Source organism: Tenrec ecaudatus, chromosome 1, assembly GCF_050624435.1.
Source record: "Tenrec ecaudatus isolate mTenEca1 chromosome 1, mTenEca1.hap1, whole genome shotgun sequence".
Classification (NCBI taxonomy): domain Eukaryota; kingdom Metazoa; phylum Chordata; class Mammalia; order Afrosoricida; family Tenrecidae; genus Tenrec; species Tenrec ecaudatus.
The window spans coordinates 78,522,533-78,544,747 of NC_134530.1; the positions used below are offsets into that span (position 1 = coordinate 78,522,533).

The 22,215-nt window shown below is 50.1% G+C and overlaps 3 protein-coding genes across 7 annotated transcripts in view; 1 reads left to right on the forward strand and 2 right to left on the reverse strand.

The window, feature by feature from the left end:
• Positions 1 to 42: 42 nt before the first annotated feature.
• MAGOH (mago homolog, exon junction complex subunit) lies at positions 43 to 7,299 on the reverse strand. Its single transcript, XM_075556332.1, has 5 exons — positions 7,115 to 7,299; positions 4,219 to 4,277; positions 2,535 to 2,645; positions 965 to 1,047; positions 43 to 292 (listed from the first exon to the last, which is right to left on the reverse strand). Exons 1-5 carry the CDS (start codon positions 7,200 to 7,202, stop codon positions 193 to 195), a joined length of 441 nt encoding a protein of 146 aa, XP_075412447.1. The 5' UTR covers positions 7,203 to 7,299; the 3' UTR covers positions 43 to 192.
• A 1,218-nt stretch (positions 7,300 to 8,517) lies between these two features.
• On the forward strand, positions 8,518 to 9,116 carry LOC142435611 (large ribosomal subunit protein uL5-like). The gene has a single exon (XM_075539840.1). It carries the CDS (start codon positions 8,546 to 8,548, stop codon positions 9,080 to 9,082), a length of 537 nt encoding a protein of 178 aa, XP_075395955.1. The 5' UTR covers positions 8,518 to 8,545; the 3' UTR covers positions 9,083 to 9,116.
• A 2,755-nt stretch (positions 9,117 to 11,871) lies between these two features.
• The window catches only part of LRP8 (LDL receptor related protein 8), an 87,924-nt gene continuing 77,580 nt past the window's right edge, over positions 11,872 to 22,215 (reverse strand). For 3 of the 5 annotated variants that reach the window (XM_075556361.1, XM_075556343.1, XM_075556371.1), the window contains 4 exons: positions 21,472 to 21,540; positions 20,640 to 20,812; positions 19,497 to 19,673; positions 11,872 to 16,450 (listed from right to left, as the gene is read on the reverse strand). In XM_075556361.1, coding sequence (XP_075412476.1) covers positions 16,412 to 16,450; positions 19,497 to 19,673; positions 20,640 to 20,812; positions 21,472 to 21,540 — 458 coding nt within the window. In that variant the 3' untranslated portion in view covers positions 11,872 to 16,411. The remainder of the gene's footprint in view (positions 16,451 to 19,496; positions 19,674 to 20,639; positions 20,813 to 21,471; positions 21,541 to 22,215) is intronic. The other 2 variants (XM_075556378.1, XM_075556354.1) reach the window with 1 other exon arrangement.

Consider the following 22,215-nt stretch of genomic DNA (forward strand, 5'->3'; position numbering starts at 1 on the left):
CTTCAAATAACAATTGTTCAAGTCTTTATAAAATAGTAAAAATGGAATTTTATCACATATTTATTACACAATCACTTATAACTTTATAAAAATACTGCCCAGATATACACAAAAATTTCCTGATCATGGGAATTTAAAAAAAACACTACCCCCAACCCCCCACCCCCACCAAGTTCCACACCAATCGTCTATCTAGATTGGCTTAATCTTGAAATGTAATCCAATAAGACTGAAGACCAAACACTTCAGGTCCTGGACAAGGTAATAAAACACCCGTAAGCCTTCTGGGTCCCTAAAACACAAGAAGAATGTTCAGAAAATTAGTGCAAGGCTTCAGAAAATATCACCTAACAACCAGGGTTAGTAATGGACCAAGATGCTCACACAAAGGCATTAGCATTGAAACCTTGAAAGCAATGTTCAAAAGGAAGTTAATATGGAATAAAATGAGGCCTTTTAAACATTTTTTAAAATGTGGAAATGCTTGTATTAAGTGAGATTAAAATAAGAAAAGCCAGAGGCGGGCATACATTCTAAGATCCTTTTGTAGTAGAGTCATGCCTCAACCGTGTAACTTGTTCCCATTGACATAACATGAATTGAAGAATTTAGACTAAACAATTGAGGTTCACCAAAGTCAAGAGGACTTTGAAGACGCAGAGTCTGACGAGCAACATCCGAAAGCCGCTCAGGCCAGGAGACTGGCATTTCTGTTGAGCACTGGCCTGCCGGCCGGGCGTCTTGCCCTTCCTGGCCGTTGTTGTCCTTTGTTACTCTGCATTTACATCACTGAGATGCGCTCAGCTCTGGAGATATTCTGGAGTCCTTCTAGGGAGGAGGACAAAAATTGTCCACCTCTGCCCTGCACCAGCATGTCTTCCTAACGCTCCCAGTTTGGTTCAGGGGTTCCCATCCATTTGCCCCAGGAGAGATACAGCTGGATTTAAGGATCATGCATACTTACTTTGACTGATTAACATCTATAAGGGAACCAATTTTTGAGGTGGTGAATGAAATGTGTTCATCTCCAATGACGATTTCAAGCTCCTAGAAATATTAAAATAATGAAGTTATATGGAATCAGTTTTCGTCTAGCACACAGGAGACGCGCAGGGCCACACATATGGTGTGGACAGGACTGTCTTTTCAAGTTACCACAGGATCTACATATATGGGTTACAGGGAACAGGAAAACCCTCTGGGCCTTGGGTTTGATCCTAGCATTGCCACTTAGTAGGTGTACGACCTACAACTCAATTTTTATTTAGTCAGGAGCCATGAACGCTCCCCAAAGCCATCTAAGGGGACCAATTGCCCTCTCCTGTGTGCTTTAGAATATTGAAGAGTTAGGATATTACTTTGAGGACTTAAGGTGCGCCTGATCCAAGACATGGTATTCTCCATTGCATCATATGCACGTGGAAGCTGGACAATGAATAAGGAAGACTAAGAAAGAATAGATGCATTTGAAGTGTGGTGCTGGAGAAGAATATTGAAAATACCACAGACTGCTAAAAGGACAAACAGGTCTGTCTTGGAAGAAGTAAAGCCAGAGTGCTCCTTAGAGGCAAGGATGGGAAGACTTCATCTTACACACTTTGGACATACTGTCAGGAGAGACCAGTCCCCGGAGAAGAACATCATGTTTGGAAAAATAGAGGGGGGGCAAAAAAAGAGAAGGCCCTCGGTTACATGGAGTGACACAGAAGCTATAGCAATGGGTTCAGGCATAGAAACAACTGTGAGGACGGTGCAGTGTTTTGTCAGTTGTGTACAGGGTCACTATGGGTCAAAGCTGATTCTATGGCACCTGACAACAACATTGTGTAACACTGGGATCGTTCTGTGCTTGGGAAAGATCACTAAAACCAAATAAAAATCTCTGCCTTTAAACTTACATTCAAGTCCTTTCTACTTGTCTACCCCCCTTTCCCACTTCTTTCTCAATTATGAAAAATTTGAATAGAAAAAAGGAGTCCAGATTTTAAATGTGAATCTTTTGTCTTGCTTACACCAGGCAATAAAGCATTACAGATTCCAAGGTGAGGTTTACCTCCTGTTCTGTTCTTCCTCCCTTCCCAGTGGTAACTGGAGTATAATTTTTTTAAACTCATATTTTTAAAGCAGTGGCAATATGTTATATACTTATGTTTTCAAGACTAACATTTCCTATGGAAGCTGACTTCAGTACCCATTTTTGTTAACTATAAACGATGTGACAATGTGTATCCCCTTTTACATGTGAAAATGTCTCTACAAATATTCCTCAGAGTGAGGTACAGGTATTTTTATTCTGACAAACACTATCAAATTGCTCCCTAAAGAGGTTGCACCAGTTTCACTCCCATTAGGTGCACAACCCCGTTCTCAACTCCTTTCTAGCAGTTGGCATTATGTTCTGTCACTCGGCCTGCCATGACACCAGTCATGTTTGTCAGTGCTTCAAGTCTGAGATGGTAGCTTCAATGTCATATGCAGAGCTGCAAGTTCACCTTCGATTTGCACCCCTAGAGGGGACTTCCTGAACCACTCACCTGCCGGCCAACTCGGTCAGGAGGAGGCCACAAAGCATCGTCCTCCTTGGTAATTTCACTGTCGTCAATTATTCTCTTTAGTTCTTCCATCACACTTTTATGCACATAAGCCTAAACGCAAGTTAAGAAGCAGAATATAAGTAGTATCCATAAGTTTGCTGACTCAGAGATGACTCAATTCACACCTGAATTCAAAATGCAAGCTCTAGGTACTCATTACATCATGCTTTATTTATACTCTGTAAAGCTGAGGCCTTGCATACTAACCTACGTCAAAGATGTTTTTAAGGATGCTGATGTGTGAGTAAGCAATGTGACGACTAATAAAGTTATATAAACATACATTGAGTGTAAGGACGCCAGCAATGCGACTAAGTGGTTTGAAAGAGTAACTCTGATAAGCTGTGTAGTGAAATCAGGACAGACAGAAGACATGAGAACGACAAGCACAGTTTGAGTTCACTGAGAGTCACTCTTGTCAGTAGGGGTGACTTTGAACAAGCCCCTCAGCATCAGTCTTCATTTTCTTAATGGTAAAGATAGCCACCACCTGTCAGTCTGTCATACTGCGGTGACTCTTATGTTACCACCTGGAGGCGGGTCACCTACGGTAAATATGTTTCAGTAGAGCTTCCATGTTGAGAGACTAGGAAGAAAGGAGTGGTGATTTATTTCTAAAAATTAGCCAAGAAAAACCTACCGATGACAACAGAACATTTTCCAACACGTATGCTTTAACCATGTCACCAGGGGAGATCAACTGCTCGAGAAGGGCATCATGTTCGGTGATGGAGACCTTGGGGGGATGGAGGGCACAATAGCCAAGGCCCAAGCATCGTGCGGTAGTGTAGGCCTGGTGGCATTTGGTCCTGTTGCACGTAGTCACCACGAGCTGGAGCCAACTTGACAGCAGTTGGCCAACAAGGGGCGATAATGCCACGCAGCACGCGGGCCTACAAACAATGTCCAAGATAATCAGAGAGCGGGGCTCCAAAATGTTCATGGAAAAATTTCCATTAGGTTTTAGTTTCATTTCCCACAAACTTTTTGGAGCACCCTTGTATTTGTAAATCCGGAGTCCTCATGGCATACTGGTTCCTGTTGGTCTGCAACCTGCAAGGTCAGGAGTTCAAAACCACCAGCCACTCAGTCAGAGAAAGATAGGGCTTCCTACTCCCATAAACAGTTCCAGTCTTGGAAACTCAGGGGGACAGTTCTACCCTGTCCTATAGGGGTTGCTATGCACTGGAATCTACTCAATGGCAGTGAGCTTTGTTTGTGTGTATAAACTTATCTATTGCGAGGCCTGATGTCTAACATGCACTCAATGACTGTTAAATGCTTGCTCCTGCTCTTTTCTCAAGGAAATATACCAAGCACTTTAAATATAACTTTTTTATTCTACAAGAGCACTTACAAAGTAGCGAGAAGGGCAGGTTTTTATCATCCCTGCTTTGGTGAATGAAGAAAAGTGGCAGCTAGTTCAACCAGGGAACTGGCCCAAGATCACATGGCTAGTGATTTGCAGATACAGGGTTCAAACCATGATCTGCTGAATCTCATATAATTACCAGGAGTGACTCAGAACAGTGACAGAAAACTGCACAGGAAGGAGTCACTCCCATCTCCAGACAGAAGCACCCTCACACCTGCAGTGAGCGCGGGCCTCCCAGAAGGTGCATACCTCTTTTCTGATCATGACATCGTTTTTGTAATTACTGTTGTTGGCGTATCTCAATTTACCTGTGAAGGGCAAAGAACAGATTGAACGTGCAATTAAAACACGTGAACGTGCAATTAAAACATCACTGCTACCAACACCATCAGCTGTTCTTAAAATGCATTCTTCCTCTTCAATTGTCAAACAGATGTGCTAGTTCTTATTTAACCGTGGGGTTGCAACCATGCTGGCGTTCTCACTTCTTCACGGTCCACCAAATAGCATCACACCATTATACCGCCAAAAGTACAGCTGGTGCCAAACTACTACATTTCAGTGCAAAAGGCAGCTTATGTGTGCCAACAGAAACCAGGCGGGCAATTTTGTAAGCTTGGGCAAATCACCCATGTCCTCATCTGACACTAGGGACAGCCAGGATAACTCTCTGTACATGAGGCCTCCTGAAGCGCAGGTGAGTTTTGTGAAAGCACTTTAGACACTGCAGTGCTGGCTATGTGTATTTATCCACAGGGCCACACCACCCTCTGATCTAGTCCTGTGAGGGAAGCGTTTTTCAGCACTGCGCTCATCGCCCATAAGCACACAAGGCCCTTCGGGAGCCCCTGCGTCTGGGCCACCCAGCAAGCTAGGTTGGCTATGTGACAGAGAAGACGTGATTCGTACCTTGTAGACTCACTGAGCTACTTTAATTGACTTCAACAGCAGCTGTATTTCTCTGCCTAGCCTGTCTTTTTACTCCGTCCAGTCAAGTCATCTAGTGAGAGCTCGCACTGGACTCCTCCAATGCTTTGATATTGCCAAAGGGGGTTACAAGTTGGGCTGCTAACCTCAAGGTCGGCAGTTCTGATTCCTCTGACAGCTCTGCTGGAGGCAGCTTTCTGCTTCTGTAAAAATTTACAGCTTCAGAAACCCACAGGGGCAGTCTTGGTCTGTCCCATTGGGTCACTATGTGTTCAAATGGACTCAATGGCAGTGGACTGCCTTCCTGAACAATTCACACTTAGCCTGACATACTGCAAAATTGTACTCAACTCCTACCCCACCCCCACTCCTGTGATATATTGGTCACACAAAGCTGCAGTTAATCAGATTAAGAGGAGCTTTAGAAAGTTTTGGGGGAAATCCCATTATCTTTTACAGTGATACCTCGGTTGTCGAACTCAATTTGTCCCAAATCCGTGTTCAAACACTGAAAGGTTTGAGAACTGAACTTATTTTTGCCATATGAAATAATGGAAAATCAAATAATTGGTTCTGAGGCCCTAGAATTACACTTATACATATGCAATGGAGGCTTTTAGCCTTCTCATAGCTATCACCATCGAGTTATTTCTAATTTAGCCACCTTCACGGTAACTTTTCAACCACATTGATGATCGGGGTTCCTATGGCAGTTAACGAATTCCCACCTTTCCATACATTAGCCACTTTAATCACATTTTTCCCTCAAAAATGTTAACATCAACTTAGCCATATTGTACTCAGCCACCAAATCAGGCAAACATCGACCTGATTCAAATTTTGCAATGATTTCAGTTTTCCTCTTCGCTTTCCTGCTGGTATCACTAACTTGCTTTGGAGCCAGGGTTGTAACATTTTACACAAAACCCACAATGACGACAGTTTTAAAGCACTAACACAAGCTCTGTAAGTGATCTGAGTGGGCGACACCATGGTGGGCGACTCACTTTATTCCCAGTCGGATTTTCGGTTGGGTTATAAGCGAAGTTCTGAACACTGAGAAGATTTTTGTAAGGAACAGCAGTGACGGACTTCTGCTCGAGCTTGGGGCCGTTGTAACAGAGGTATCACTTTAATTCATAAACTCTGAAGCTCCCTCATGCTCGGTTTTTGCAAGAAACGCCCCATAAATTTGTTGGGTTTTCAGCCTGTTTAATATCCCTAATGAGTTCTGACTAGCCAACCTGTACTCGTGCCTAAAGACCTGTCTTCCCTGCCCCGCGGCACTTCATTCAGGAAACTCCCCTGAACCCCAGGCTTCTTAGGCGGCCCTTTGGATTCTTCCTCCTCCTCCCCGCCGCTCTCCCCCCCCCCCCCGCACTTCATACAGATCCGCCCTATTTGAGAGTTCGCCTGACCTCACCACGCTTGGAGGAAAGATTGACATTAAAACTCACTGCCGTCGAATTGATTCAAACTTAGATTTTGTAAAAAGTGGCGCCAAAAGGGCTTTCCCTTCCCCCCCCCCAAAAAAAAGCAAGCGGTCGTTTTGCACGAGCCCTTCTCAAGCCCCCTCACCGCAGACTACACTCAGCAACAAGCCACTTTGGTTTTGAACGCTTCTCTGCGAGCACTATCGATGGTGGGCTTCCAAAAGTTCATGGAAAACTAGAATGCCAAGGTGACTCCCCCCTCCCACGAATTTTTACTCAAGGTTCTCTGTGTTATTGGGTACGGCTTGGCAGGTTGTCTTTGCGGGTACGGGTACACTAAACAACATTTCCCGCACAAATGGCCATTCTAGCCGTTCCCGTGTATGAAAAGTTGCCCAGGTGACCTGCCCGTCTGCCCAGCCAGGGCCGGTCCCATTCATCTTCGTGCCTTTCTGCCCGTCACCACACTCCCGCCGCTCCCCACGCGCTATCCATCAGTGAAGCCCCACGGTTCTAATACCCGAGTCCTTCTTTTAACCGACAGCTGTAACCGTCTCCGAGGAGCCCTGGCTTCACTCCTGCCCAAGAACGCTCTTTTCAACGCCAGAAGCATTCTGGGACAAAACGAAAAAGTCGACACCAAGCAGAACCCGTGCACATAGACAGAAAGGACCAGAGGGGCGCTCCCTTCGTTCCCGCGCTGCCTAGGCCGGTCTCGATCCCAGGACTTTCCGGAATCCCAACCTCCCCTCTCGCCCGCCCCCAGGCCTGGTCCCCACTCTTACCGTCGGGTCGGAACTCAAACTCCAGGAACTCGTGGCCGAACTTGCCTTTGTGACCCACGTAGTAACGCAGGTAAAAGTCACTCTCCATAGCTAGCAAAAGCCCACGGAGAGGGACCCACTCCAAAAAGACGCGCCACCACTGTACGCGCCCAAAACTGACGTGAAGAGCGGCGCACGGAAGTGACGTCAGGCAACGCGGCGTCGCACAGTGAAGAGATCCGGTCTGATGCGCTCACCGCCTCCCGGGGTCGGAAAGAAGGCGGCTCCTCCCCTTTTATGCCGAGCCCAGACGCTGCCTCGCCCTTCGTGCCCTTCCCACTTGGAGGCGGGGCCAAGGCTGCCCCGCCTCTCCCTGAGTCGGGAACGAGGCTGCCCCGCCCCTCTCACCCGCGGAGGTGGAGTCTGCACTCAAGAGTTCCACGCCCCCTCCCGAACTAGGCGGGCCTGTGGGGTTAGAAGTCGCTGTGGAGACCGGCGTTGAGTCTGGATCCCCGAGGAGGCTCACTAATAGCGACCGTGCGTACAACAGAACGCAAGGCTGCTGTGTGATCCCATTGTTGCTCCTCTTGAGGAAGTTGGCGCGCGCCCCACCCCGCCTCGCCCCCTTCTAGCAGTAGGGGTTCGGGATTGGTCGCTCCTGCTGGGAGATCCAAAGAAAGAGAACCTCTTCATCCTCACTGCTTAGGAGCATTCCGACTGATGTCTTCCCAACGGGCTTGTGGGAGTCCGTGGTAGAGCCAAACTTTTTCACCAACACCAGCATTCAAGTGCATCAGTTCTTCGGTCTTATCCATTGTCTTGCTTTCTAATGTGAAAAAGACCATGGCTGAGGCGGTCGTACCTTAGTCTTCCAAGTGACATTCGTTGCTTATTAGCACTTTAAAGAGATCTTGTCCAGTGAAATATGCCCTTTGATTTCTTGACTGCTGCTTCCCTGGGCAGTGATTATGGATCCAAGTAAAATGAATTCCTTGGCAATTTCAGTGTTTCACTAGAGGGTCGCTATGCGTCTAAACCGACCAGCTGGCGCCTAACAACAATAACAGACCCCGGATGTCAAAAGAACGTATCTATCTGTCCTGGAAGAAGTACAGCCAGAATGCTCTTAGAAGCAAAGATGGCATGACTTTGTTCGCTTATTTTGGACATGCCATCAAGAAAGACGGGGCACGCAACCTTTCACCTGGCAGAGGTTGGCCAAAACAAGGGAAATAATGTGTGGGCAGACAGAAAAAACAATGGACATAGACATAGCAACAATTCTGAGGATGGGGCAGGTCCAAGCAAGGGTTTCCCCCACTCTGTTGTACACAGGTCAGTCTGGAGTGTTCCGAAAGAGAGTAGCAAACTTTTGTGACTGGCTGTTTGTTCTCTGGCCTCCAGAGCAGGTGCTCCTGAGGCCAAGTTAAAAGGAATCGTTGGGTCTCCATCATGGCGCAGGATCAAGGTGAAAAGGAGAACCCGATGCGGGAGCTGCGCATCCGCAAGCTCTGCCTCAACATCTGCATGGGGGAGAGTGGCGACAGGCTGACGCGGGCCTCCAAGGTGCTGGAGCAGCTCACGGGCCAGACCCCCGTCTTCTCCAAAGCCAGATACACCGTCAGATCCTTTGGCATTAGGAGAAATGAAAAAGTTGCCGTCCACTGCACAGTCCGTGGGGCCGAGGCAGAGGAAATCTTGGAGAAAGGCCTGAAGGTGCGGGTGTACAAGTTATGGAAAAATAACTTCTCCGATACTGGAAACTTTGGGTTTGGGATCCAGGAACACATTGACCTGGGGATCAAATATGACCCCAGCATCGGTATCTACGGCCTGGACTTCTACGTGGTGCTGGGGAGGCCAGGCTTCAGCATTGCTGACAAGAAGCACAGAACAGGCTGCATCGGGGCCAAACACAGAATCGGCAAAGAGGAGGCCATGCGCTGGTTCCAGCAGAAGTATGATGGGATCATCCTTCCTGGTAAATAAATTACTGCTTCCAAAAGACGAATTAAAAAATGACAGTGAGGTGAAAAAAATTTTTTTTAATTAAAAGGAATCGTTGCTCTCCTAGTCCACACTGCCTACCCAGCAGGGATTGTCGGCTCTGGCTGCCCAGCAGCAGAAGCACCTGGAGGGCACCTGAACAACGTGGATGCCTGGGCCCCAGGCCAATGCAATGAAATAAAACCCTCTGGTGGTGGACCTGGCCATTGTGACGTTCCGCCCAAGTGACTCAGGGCTGGCTTAATTTTGAGTCTGAAGCAGTTGCCTTCTGTGCAGGTTTTGTCTGTAGAAAAACTTTACAAGTTCAGTCAGCCAAGGCCAATTGAAATGCTGATGATAGAGCGGGGCCGGATTGGTTCTAGAAGGTTCTAAGGAACATCATCTGGTGACTGTGTACTCTTGTTAACCAGGCCAGTGGCCCTTGTTCTCATCCCTTTCTCCATGGAATAATAATAGGAGCAGAGTGTAGTGTGTGTGTGGGTGGGTGGGGAAATCACTGAAGTTTGGCTAGAATCAAAACAAAACAAAACTCACTGCCATCAAGTCGATGCTGACTCAGAGCAACCCTGTAGAACAGGGTGGAACTGCCCCATGGGTTTCTGAGATTGTAATTGTTTATTGTTTATGGGAGGAGGCAGATAGCTCCATCGTTCTCCCTCAGAGCAGCGGGTGGTTTTGAACTGCTGCCTTTGCAGTTAGCAGCCCACTGCCTACCCCCTATGCCACAGGGCATTAGAATATTCCCTTGTAAAAACCATGATTTATGGTGCCCTAGGTCAAGTGAGTAGACTCTTCACACCACAGCTTCAAGTTGTACACTTGGCAGAACAGTAGTATGGATGAAAACTGTGTGGGAAAACACTTGGCAAACTGTAAATTGCTGTAAAGTCATAAAAAATGTGATCCTAGCCTGTTTCAACACTGCCCCCGTGCATTTCCCTCCCTTTGACATTTCTCAAGGAAGACTTCCTGAAGGAAAGGGTCCAGCCAGAGGGAACAAGAGGTTTTAAGAGAGCAGATATAAAAGAAGGCCATGTGTCTTTGAAGAACTGAGAAAGTTCAGTGTGGTTAGAACACACAAAAGGGCTCCAAAGGGCTCAAGAAAAAGCAGAATTAAGCAGTAATGGAAGTTTCCCACGAACTCTGAAGCTCCCTCGTCAAACAGTGAGGGCTGAGAGGGCCTTACAAAGGCATGTTGAGGAGGTTGGGCTTGAACCGTGCAGTGCTGGATTTTAACCCGAGAAGCAGTTGAAGGGCTTTAGGCAGGGGGTGGAAACGTGTAGTGACGATGAGGCCTACCACTGCAGTTCAGAGATGCCCGTGGCTTCCATGTTTTAGGTTAAGCCGGAATGTTGAAACACTCAGCTTCCAGCAACCCAGCCCGTGGAGCAAAGCGCTGCTGGTCCTGGTCTATTGCCCTGGTTGACCCAGGATTAGACCAGTGGGAGCCATAGGGTTTCCAAGGACTGGTTTTCAGATCACCAGCGCTTCCTTCCTAGTCTGTCTTAGTCTGGACCCCACACTGCCTTCTATTTAGCATGACACCAACACACAAGCCTCCACTTAGGGACTGGTGATGGCTGGGATTTGAACCGTGGGCTCCCGAGCTGAGGCTGAGAGCACTGCCACTGCCCCTTACGGAGAAACCCAGGAGAGGCATGAAAGTCGTTAAAACATCACGGTGGTGGTCATTGAAGGTGGCACTGCTCTGTATTTGAATAACGGCAGCGGAAACCGACAAGTGGATGGATTCGAGATGGAATACACGAGAAGGCAAAGGCTGAGGCGGCCCAGGGGACAAGGGGAAAACAACGCATCTGGGCCATGGAAGCCAAAATAAGTGCACCCCAAGAACAGAGTAGTCAGTACTGCTATGGGTTGGCCCCCAATTTACAACAAGCTTCTATTCCGGACTTTTCACTGGTTGGTTCTGAAGTAAGTTGAATACCCACCCCCACCTTTTTTAATTTTTAAAGTTTTCATTATTATTGCCTTTTTTTTCCTAGTAGCTTTATAAATCTGATGTTTGTCTTGGGGGCTTGGAAACATTACAGTAACATCTACTCAGTGACTGCCTGAGAATGGTAACACCAATGAATTCAAAACTGCAACATTGTATGAAGTTCATATGACTAACGAAATGCAGACACCTAAACAGACGGTCATGCCATGGCTGGAACACACTGTGTGTACAGGACTGGCTATCTGTACTACTTCCAGAGATCCAGGGATGGACATGGCTACAAGACTCATCAGCAAGGAGGTCCTCGTTGGGTGCCCAGGGTGAGGACAGCTTTCCGTGCCATCAAGTCAACGCTGACTCAAGTAAAACCCACCTCCTGTGGGTTCCTGAAATGGTTTTGAACTGCTGACCATGCAGATCGCAGCCCAATGTGTAGCCACCACACCACCAGGGCTCCTGGTCAGTTACCCCCTCTGAGAGATTAGGATGGGCTTCCAGTAAGGCATTACCCATGTGGAGTCAAGGGCAAATAGGTTCTTGTCACATAACAGACAGAGACAGAAGGAAAACGGTGGAGAATGTGCCGTGACTTGAGAGCACTAAAAAAGAACTATGAATTTAGGCAATTACTCCAGCCAGTTCCTTATCTGTAACAAAGGGATGAGGAATTGATAACACTTATCTCACAAGATTGTCCAGGAAGATTGGGGTCATTTGTGCAAAATGTCCAGCCCACCCCTCCCCCCTAAAGAAACACAACGAACAACACTTTTCTGTATTAAAAAATGAATTTAATGTCTCTCTAGAAACAGTGCACTCATTTTACAAATGTCCGTGTTTGGTTTTCAGTTCACCAGGATGATGCCAGAGCAGCTAGTGCGATGCAGCCCCCCACCTCACCCCAGCCCCGTGCAGGAGCAGCTCTCTGGGAACGCGGGGTGACAAGACAAAAGGCAGACACGGTTAGCGTGACCCCATGTCTAACCCGCCTGTTCCATCACAGACCCGTCTGAGGCGGGGAGGGTGAAGATACACAAGGACAATCCACTTGGGAACAATCCACATGGGATGCAATTCGCAAACTGGAGCTTCACCCCCAAATTAGTGATCGCTTGTCTAGAGCAAAATACTTTTAAAACACATGGTCTGTACAGGTATGTTTTCTCATGTAGTTTTTGTGAGAGAGAAAAAAAAGTATCAAAACCTCCATGTCTTTAAATATATATATTTAGATACAGGTGGTTTTTTTCTCTATTACTTCTTATAGCACAGTGTTTGCAAATACAGAGGGCTTCTGCAGAATCTCGGACTGTACACATGGTGCACAGTCGCAATGAACAGAGCTCCTGGGTTTCTTCCATTCACTGAAAGTGTGAAGCTGTCATTCCCCCACCTCAGTTCTCCATCACCTGAACATCCTGTCACTCACGGCTATCAAGCCAATGCTCCCTCCCACGGGACAGAGTAGACCTGCCTCGGTGAGTTTCCAAGGCTGTAACTCTTTGCAGGAGTAGAAAGCCTCATCTTTGTCCTGAGGAGTGGCAGGTGGTTTCGAACAGCTGGACCTGGTGGTTACAGTCCAACCTGTATAAACTCACTATGCCAAATCCCTAGTACCCTAAAAATCCAACACTATCTTCATGCATTGATGGGGAAGTGCATTAGTCCCTCAGCAGCTTCTCACTCCTCACTTCCTCCTGTGAAACAATGAGTTAGGGAGTGGGGGGTGCAGGGGAGGCCCCCACTCCCCACCAGCACCTGGCTGGGGCAGTGACCCTGCCTTCCTCTTTGTCATGGCTGAGAGAACAAGGCTTTCACCCCCTGCAGCGCTACTGTGACCAGCTCTCGGCCAGCCCCATGGTTTCCAACAACGACAAAACACGTTGACTCACATATATGCAACACAGCTCGGATTCCCCTTTGGTCACCAGGACGCCTGACGCTGAGCCCAGGCACGCCTGCAACGGGCCGGCCACCCACCGGGGGTTTCCGTGATGCAGGCTGACCGGGTCAGGTCGTTACGTTCCCCCGGGGCGTCGTATAAAGTGCTTCCCTTGGCCCTCTCCGGCAGCCTCCTGTCCACTCGCTCCGGCGACCACGGGCCCACAACCCCCGGGCTGCCCCTGCCTCCCCCGGGCTGAACGCCCACCCCAACGGAGTGTTGAAGACCTAGCCTCGAGCCCCTTCTTCCCTGGGCCCCTAGGCCTGGGTGCTCTAACGGCACTGTGAGCGCTGCACCTGCAGCGCCTGGGCTCCAGCCACTTGGAGGGCGCAACCGCGCGCATTGCCCGAAGCCACGGCCGTGCGCGTCCCGCGTGGCAGGTGCCTTAGGATCGCGCGAGCCAGAACAGGCGCGCTGGCGCTTGGCGACAAAAGGCCCAGGGGGGCCATCTGAGCCGTCACAGGGGCCTCGATGGTCTGGGGCAGCTCCTCTGTACCCACTGGGGATGCTCAGGGTCCAAACTCACTCGCGAGCACCCAGCATCACGTTCCGAGGAGAGGCGGCCCACGGGATGGGGTGCTCGGGGCCGAATCCCCTGGAGAAGGGGAGGAAAGGGCTGGGAAAATACTGCCTGGTAAATTCATCTTGTGTGTCCCCCCCGCCGACATGAGCGCCAAGAGCCCTTCTTCCAGCGCCACGGCCGTGTTCCCGGCCGCACACAGACGAGGCACAAGCGCACTCCAGGGGCGGCCCCCACGCCGCTCGGACTGGGAGAGCCCGATTCTCCCAACGTGCAGGACGGTCTTCCCACAGGCAACGGGTGGGCTCCACACCTGCGGTCGGGGCTCGGGGAGCAGGAGGGGGACCGGATGTTCTTTTTATTGCCCTCCGGGGCGGTGAGGATGTCTCGGTTTGGGCTGTGTGGGCCTCGCCCATCCTTGCCGTTTCCCACGGCCCCTGTGGCTGCTCAGGAGCCAGACATCTGCACAGGGGTGTCAGCGCCATTCTGAGGCCGCAGGCTGCATCGCCCTGCCCTTTCCCCCATTCCCTGTGAAAGCCATATCCAACGGTAAGTTTAGAAATGACCTGTTGGTCACTTATCACTTTGTTTCCGGAAACGCAGGCCATTTATTTGGAAGCAGGACATAGGCAAAGTCACTTGCTTTGGGTCAGGTTCAGGGTTGTTTCTTCCGTCGAAAATAACATTACTTTCCATTCTTGAAAGAAGAGTAGTAAGTGATTAAGCTCCATAGGAGTTGGCCACCTGTTCCTTAAATTCTGTTTGGTCTCGATTGTTCCAGGCTAATTGCATGTAACCTCTCAAGAAATGTCTCCGGATTATCAACACACATGCATATTGGGAGTAAAGTGTTTAGACAGAGCACGGTGCTCAGGATCCCGTACACAGCTGTTTTTGTCACAGGTTAGGACCCTTGGGTGGCCCAGAGGAAGGCCCGGGGAACAGGTGAGAGAACCCCTCAAGGGTCTACCTGGAAGTTCAAGGGCTATCAAGCTGGTGAGACATCAAACCCCCATTGAGGTGGAGGCTGGGGTGTCGAGTTTCAGGCATGTTAAGGTCAGATACCTGTCTGCTGGTCCTATTAAGCTAAGTACTTCCCCGTCACACCTGGGCCCTAGTCCCACGGGGAGTGGTACACTCAGAAAAAGACTACACTTGGATGAGAGAGCCAGTGGGGGTTGAATTCCACCGGGGCTATAGCATTTCCAGGCATGGACCCCAGAAACAGAAAAACAGCGCTTCTTCCTACCTACCATGGCCCAGGAAAAACAAAGACAGTGCCCACGATGGGGAAAATAGAAATCTATACATATACAGAATCGCTTCTTTTATTACAAAGCAGGAAAGCAAATTCTTGCATGAGCATATATATGTCCGATATACCATACTATACTGGCTGTGCCATTTCCCCCTCAAATATGACTTCTGGTTCGGCTACTTTGTCTGACTCAAATCAAAAACATTAGTTTCACCTATAAGAACACATGATGGTAAAAAACCCATTTATTATTTAAAATGTTTTCCCTACCTAAAGGAAACAGTAGGAAGGAAGAAGCAGGGAGAGATGTAGTAACACCCATCCCACCACCCCACTTGTCACTCACAGCAAGTCTGAGTGTTCAGTGCTGAGCCGGTCAGTCCCTAAGGGTGACGGTGGCTGTCCTGGAAACGCCCTCCTCTTAGCTCTGTATGCAGCGAGGGCACCCTGCAGAGGAAGCTTAATGACGCTAACCCAGGTATCCTGAAGGAAATTAATTACTGAAAGAGCTGAACTTCTAAAAGCAGGTGTGGGCACATTCTGACGGGAGCTCCCAAGTGCTTCCGGTGCTGAATAACGTCTGCACACGGGCCTTTGCTGCGGCGGGACAGACAGCTCAGGCCGGAGCCATAGCAGCCCCGGGGAAGCCTCACCAACAGCCAGGTGTGGAAGAGATGGGGCTCTTGCGGTCCAGGGTATCTGCTTTCTGAATCCAATTGCTGACGACTTCTCGGGCGGATCGTTTTAAAACATATTTATCTCTGTGCACTTGAACAAAAGCTGTCAGTGTGCACTCTCCTCCACAGAGTTCTCTCTCACACACACAGACACACACACACACCCCTTCAGAGAGACAACCAAAGCCAACCAAACCTACTACCCTCAAATCAAACCCAGCGACAGTCGGCCTGCCCCAGAGGGTTCCCAATCTCTAAGGAAGCACACTGCCACGTCTTCCCTCCATGGAGTGGCTGGCAGTGGGATACTTCCACCCCGGGGCCACCAGGGATCCTCCAGAGAGCCAAGCGCACCAACAATAAATACTCTCACTTCCTTAAATGATAGACCTCGTCTCATTTTTGACATATGTTAATAAATAAACTAAATGGGTAAAGGGGGCTTAACATGTTCTTCTTCCCCCTTTTTGACTTATGTTGATGGATAGCCACAAAGCATAATTATTTTATGTACAAAAAAACCACCCAGAAACCTAAAAAGAACAAAATTAAAGACAAAGCACTCCCAAGAAACCAAGCTTCTTCTGCACAGACAGTTTTAAGATGACGAGTAAGCGAGTGTGCCACCGGCCCCAGTTGAGGTGTGTGCATTGGTCAGTCACTCAGCAGTAGCCATTCCATGAGCTTCTCATGGACAGTGCAACCAGGTAAAAAGTGTATAAAACATTATACATATAAAAACTCTCACATCCTTTGGATGTTTGCAGTTCATCATAACTTTGTGGTTACCTTTCCGCAACATAAATTAAAAACAAAACACACACGCACACACACACACCCCACTCACACCCACACTGGCCCATATACAGAAACCAGGCATCCAGCACACCATCCAGAGAATACAGTGCATGGGACTGAATTCCAGGAGGCACGAAGAGAGTAGTCCCATCCTCAGGGTAGTCCGTCATCTTCAAGGCTTAGAGCCACTCGCTGAGGGGGAGAAAGATGAAAGACATCATCGTTAGACGCGGGGTAGCTACAGACATGTAACTACATGGCAGGTGTTCAAACAAGCCCAGGGGAAAGGATTGGTCACGTTTATTTTACAGATGAGGGAACAGACTCAGTGAGTGTAAGCAACATTTGCCCTGGATCATATAGTAAGTGGGTGAACTTGAACTCCATAAATAAGCAAGCAAGCAAACAACCACCCAAACCCACGGCTCTCAAGTTGATATGACTCTACAGGACAGGGTAGAACTGCTCCTTAGGGTTTCCAAGACTGTAGATCTTTTTTTAATTCAAGCAAAATAAATCCTTACTTTTCCAGTTGTATTCACATTAGTACTAAATAGAAAGATTGTTTTAGAATAATAACTTTTAATTTTTCCATAATTAAAAAATCCTTTACGGGAGCAGACAGCCTTTTCTCCCATGATTGACTAGTGGGTTTGAACTACTGACCTATGCAGTTACGGCCCAATGCTCACCAGATAGCACCCACCAAGGCTGTGTAAATCCAGGGCTGCTGCTTTCCCCATAGCTTTACCCTTTGTAAAGGAGGGCTACAGAGAGCCAAGCCTGCTCAGTCGTCCCTTATAGGAGCTGGCCACTTTAGCGGGCTAGCTTGGGCACACTTTTGAACCCCTGACTATTAGCTACTTGTCTTTAGTAAATCAATCACAATTAGGAAGTTGACTCTGCTGCATCCTTCCCAACCGATCATACGAATTAGAAGGCAATGCTGGTCACTGCAATTCCGTCTCACCTTCCCTGGACACTTCCTGCTAGTCAGTAGTTGCTAGGCTCCCTGCTGACCCAAGGGATCAGCCACCAGTCAATGAGCTGAGTCACCCTGGGGGCAGTCTAGTCCACTGTGGACAGTGGACTTAAGTTGCTTTCTATGTTGATGTGGAATCTGGGTTTTTGTTTTTTTTTTTAAATCTTTTCTGATGTTCCTGACTCTGTCTCTTAGATTCAGGAGAGCTCTTAAAGAACAGCCCTTGACTCTTGCAGATGGTATTAGAGCTGCCCTGCTTCCTTCTGAGCTTTCTCCTCTAGCTTTCCCCAACTAGTTTCTCATCTTGTTTCCTGGCAACTCTCCTTTGGACAATTTCAATGATCTTTAAAAACAATTTTTGCGGGCAGAGCTTTATTGAGCTATAAGTCATCTGTCATACACTTCCCTTTTTCAAAGTACAAAATTCAGAGTTTTTACAAATATGCTTCTAGCCACGGGTCACCAAAATCCCCATCCCCCTACCCCAAATCCTGTAGCAACGGGCAGTGACTCATCAGCGTGCCCAGTACCTTTCTCAGAGCTATGTGCACTTGGGCTTCTGGCCCGTACTTTCATCATCTGTCAAATGGGAATAATAATACCTAAAAAGGTTTCGGGGGAATCAGATGAGATAATGCATGTAAGTGCTTATTATTGTACCCAATGCACACGGGGCAGGCTCAGAGCAGTCGACATCAATCAGTACACAGCAGAACATTCTAGACATGCTATGTTCGGTTGAAAAGGAGCTCCTTTGACTCCCAAGTCATCTTTGGGCTCCACTAGCATAACTATTTCAGATTTATTCTGCTCTGGCCCCTTGCCCACTCTGTTCAAAGGACAGGGCCCAGCAGTGACGATGGAGCTGCCTAAGCCAGGGGCAGGGAAGATCCCCACAGCAGAGGGACTATGACTGGCGGAGCTTCCAGACTCTCAATCTCGGGATACAACGGAGAGAAAGAGGACGCTGCCTGCTCTTGGAAGGATTTACAGTCTCAGAAACCCTACGCGGGGTCCCTGTGCTTTGGATGGCAGTGGGTTTGGGGCAGTGGAGAGAGAATACAGACTGGAATGTAAGTGACGGTCCGGCTACATTCTAGCTCTGAAACCTTGTCGCTGTTGGTGCCGCCTGTTGATTCTGTGACCTTCAGAAGCTTGCTTCAGAGGTGCTTCCTTCCACATGGGTTCTAATGCCAACCTTTGGGCTGTAGTTGAGTGCACAGCCACTGTGTTGCCTGAGAACACCTATGTGTCCATAGGTGCCCATAGGTGCTTAAAGCAACAAAAACGCCACCGCCACCGAGTCGATCCTGACTCGTAGTGACTCCGTGTGGATTCCCTAGACTGTAAAGTGTAAGCTAGCAGACAGCCTCACCTTTCTCCTTGAGAGTGGCTGGTGGCTTTGAACTACCAACCTTGTGGTTAACTACCCAATGCCAAGCCCACAGCACCACCGAACTTTAGGCAAGTTCTTAAATTTCAGTTTCCTCATCTGAAAAATGGGGTGCATGTGTCAACTCTGTAAGGTTGACGATAAAATGCAAACGGGAACGCAAAACACTGAGCACGGGGTCTGACACATGGGTACCCTTCCCGCCCCACTGCCATCAAGTCGATTCTGACTCACAGCCGCCCTAGCAAACAGGACAGCTGCCCAGGAGGTCTCCGCGCGGTCAGTCTCTTGGAAGCAGACTGCCACATCTTTAGCCAGGTGCCACCCGGGCTCCTTGGCATGGGGAACAGCTCCCGGGGCGAGTCTCCGTCTCTGGCCATGGCGCGCGGGGTGCGTGCAGACTGCCTTAGGATTCGCAACGTGCTCTCGCACTCGAACTGCGCGAACTCGGCAGGCACGGAGAGTGAGCCTTATTATTCCCATTTTACAAATGAGTGAGCGGAGAGCCGGACGCACCGCCTGGCTCCCGGCTCCAAGCGCCTTCCGCTCGCCGCCTGCTCTTTGCTCCCTAAAGAGCGGCGAAGCAGCCGCTTGCCTGCCTGGGCTGAGGCTACCGTCCTTGCTTGCTCAGCTTTGCCCCCCAAGTCTCCCTTTCCTGAATGATTTGCTTCAAAGGCCATCTAGGCGCTCTGGCCCGTGCTCGACCACTGAACTTCACCTGCCGGTTCCTGAGTCCATGTCACCTCTCCAGCCCCGCCCCCCGGCTGACAAGGGGCAGCCTTCCAGAGGCAGCGCTGGCTGCCCTTGCCTGGGTGCACGCCCTCACTCACCAGCCCCTGGGACTCGGAGTGGCACTGCCCTACCTTGCACTTGACGACAGGCAGCTCGGAAAGAGGGTTCTTCGGGAGTTGGTGCAGCTGTGACCTTGGTTCTCCCGGCAAGACAAAAAGCTCCTTGCGGGCAGGGGCTGGCTCTTCCAGTTCTCTGGTCTCCCCAAGACAGGGCTCTGACCACAGTGGGCGATCAAAGCTGCTGATTGCCTGACAGGGGGATGGACCGGATGACCCCTGAGGTCACACTCAGCCCCCTGACTCTGCTAACACAACAATGACAACTGCTCCAGTCACTTGGTGGGCCCATGGTCCCCCAACAAGTCATGCTCTGCTCGTGCCACTAAACCTCTGCACATGCTTCTGTCTGGGACGTCATTTACCTCCTCTACCTGGAAAACCGCGTGAATATTCTACGGACGCACATTACCTGCTGCCTACTCTGTGAGGCCTTCCCTTTTGGGTTCCTAGCTAGATCAAGTTACCTGGTTGACGCCTCCACAGCATTCATTCAACACAGATCTAGGAGGAGCCAGCTAGCTAGGCCGTGCTGGCCACCAGGGAAGGGGATTAATCAGACAGACTTGCCCTCAAGGAGCTCATGGGCTAGTAGGGAGACCAGGAAATAAAGAGATAAGCAGACAATGGTGCGACAGGTGCTGTGTTGGAGAGAGGCCCGCGGGGCTGTGGGAGAACAAAGCAAGTCAGAAAGCGGGGTGGGGTTGGGGGAGACCCACTGAGCTTCCACCGTGGCACGCAGCACACAGGTGTACAAGTGTCAGCAGCTGACTCCCCCCAACTCTCTGGGAGCAAGCGTCACTCCTGAGACCCTCTGCGCGCTTGATGTGGCTAACATGGCACCGGGCACCTAGCTGGCTCACGCTGTCTGTTGAAATGGGTAGAGCTGCATTGAATGGCCACAGCTCCAACCTCCTGGCTACAGGTTTTAGTAACTTCACAGCCAGGAAGTGCCTCTAGGTGTAAGGTGGCCCTGCTGTCTTACCACCCAACCACCTGCCCTGGCATTTCTCGGGCCCCAGGGTCTAGAACAATGCCTGGCACCTGTAGGTTCTTGGTCAATGTTGGCAGAAGGGAGAAAGGAAGGAGGGAAGGGGCGACAGAGGAAGGCAGGGGAGCTGGAGGGGAGGAAGGGATCTCCCAGCCAGGGACACTTACAGCAGGGTACACGTGGCCGATCTGCGCAGCCCTCCCGATGTGGAGTTCGTCCTCGTCGTCCTCCTCGGTGGTCTTCCGGTACACGGGGTTGTCGAAGTTCATGCTCTTGGTGCTCTTCCGCTTCCAGTTTCGCCAGATGAGGTAGCCGCTCATGCACAGCAGGGCTATCACCGCTGGACGATGGGCAAGGGATGTTGCAGCTGGGGGTCTCCCCCTCCCCCCACCCCCATAGGCAGCACAGCCTTGGGTGCCTTCCTCGCCACCTCCCCAACTTTACTGCCCCACTCCCCAGGCTCTATGCCTGCAGGCTCCTTTCCTGCTGCCCGACTCATCCTTCTAGCTCCAACGGAAGTCCATGCCCCTCCTCCTATCTGCTGTAGGTAGGGTGTGCCCAAAGCAGGGTCATCATCTCATGCTGCTTGACTGTGCCCCTGTTAGACTGGGCCCTCTGAAGGCAGGGACTGGGACTCATCGCTGTGGGCTCCGGGCAGGCACCTGCAATACGTGCCGGACCAAGTGGATGTCCTCAGCACACTGTTGCCCGATGCTGCCACCCCCCTGGTGTCCTCTAAGACAGCTGACAGGTGGGGTGTGCTGCTTCTCGCCAAAGCTTGGCTCGAATGGGTGTGTGGAGTGTGAATGATGGGGGGCGGGTGGGGAGGCACCTTGGGGATGCTGGAGCCTGAAGGGACTGTGAGCTCTCGGGGGGAGGGCCGGGGGGGGGACAGGGGGCTGCCAGGGCAGGAAAGTCAGGGGTGGATCAACGGGCTGCCTTCTCTCCTTCTGGTGCTTGTGCCCTTTCCTCGCTGCCCAGGGTAGGGGCCACACTCACCCATGGGCACGATGATGCCAATGACGGCGGCAGTGACCGCTGAGTGTATCTCCCCGCCTTCGTTCCCATCTGTAAACACAGACATATGTCCCACTGCTTCTCGCCCCCCTCCAGAACGACAGTCCTGCCTGATGCTTCAGTGCCCACACGCCACAGATCCCAGCAAAGTCCTGGGAGGCGAGCAGGACGGAGACGCCCCATCTGACTGAGGCAACTGGGGACTCTCCTGACACTGAGCCCACGCAGGCCCTCGGCCTTGAGGGGCAGGCAGGCGGGCTGCGCAAGGCCAGAGCGGGCACTTTGGTCTGGACATCGCTGGCTGAGCCACTATCGTTCACCTCGTGGGTAATGCTGGGTGGTCTGTCTGTCTGCGTTACCAGTTTGAGACAATGACGATGGGAAGCAGAGTATGGTATTGCTGCGAAACTTGCATAAAATCAAGCATGTAGAAGCACATTCTAAACGGAAAAGTGTTTTGAAAACATACTGTAAACATCTGTCTAAAGCACATCAACGCCAGCTTTCTTTACAACCATAGCTGGGACAGCCCTCTGAGATGGGGGCGGGCGGGGGAGCCAGCACCTTCATTTGCTCCAAGAGGAGATGAGTCCCCACAGGCAGGGGCTCCCATCCCATCCTCTCCAGCTGTCTGTTTCTCAGATCACTCCAGGGATCCTGACAATTCAGGGGAGAGAGGAGCTGATGTTTGGAGAGCAAACGGTGAGGTGCTCTGTCCTCCTTGAA

Excerpts from the sequence above, each read along its gene's own strand:
- MAGOH (XM_075556332.1), bottom strand. The coding sequence starts at position 7,202 with ATGGAGAGTGACTTTTACCTGCGTTACTACGTGGGTCACAAAGGCAAG. Across the intron at positions 2,646-4,218 it reads ATGTCATGATCAGAAAAGAG|GCTTATGTGCATAAAAGTGT; the intron begins GTATGCACCTTC and ends ACTTGCGTTTAG. Across the intron at positions 293-964 it reads ATAGATGTTAATCAGTCAAA|GGACCCAGAAGGCTTACGGG; the intron begins GTAAGTATGCAT and ends CTTGTGTTTTAG.
- LOC142435611 (XM_075539840.1), top strand. The coding sequence starts at position 8,546 with ATGGCGCAGGATCAAGGTGAAAAGGAGAACCCGATGCGGGAGCTGCGC.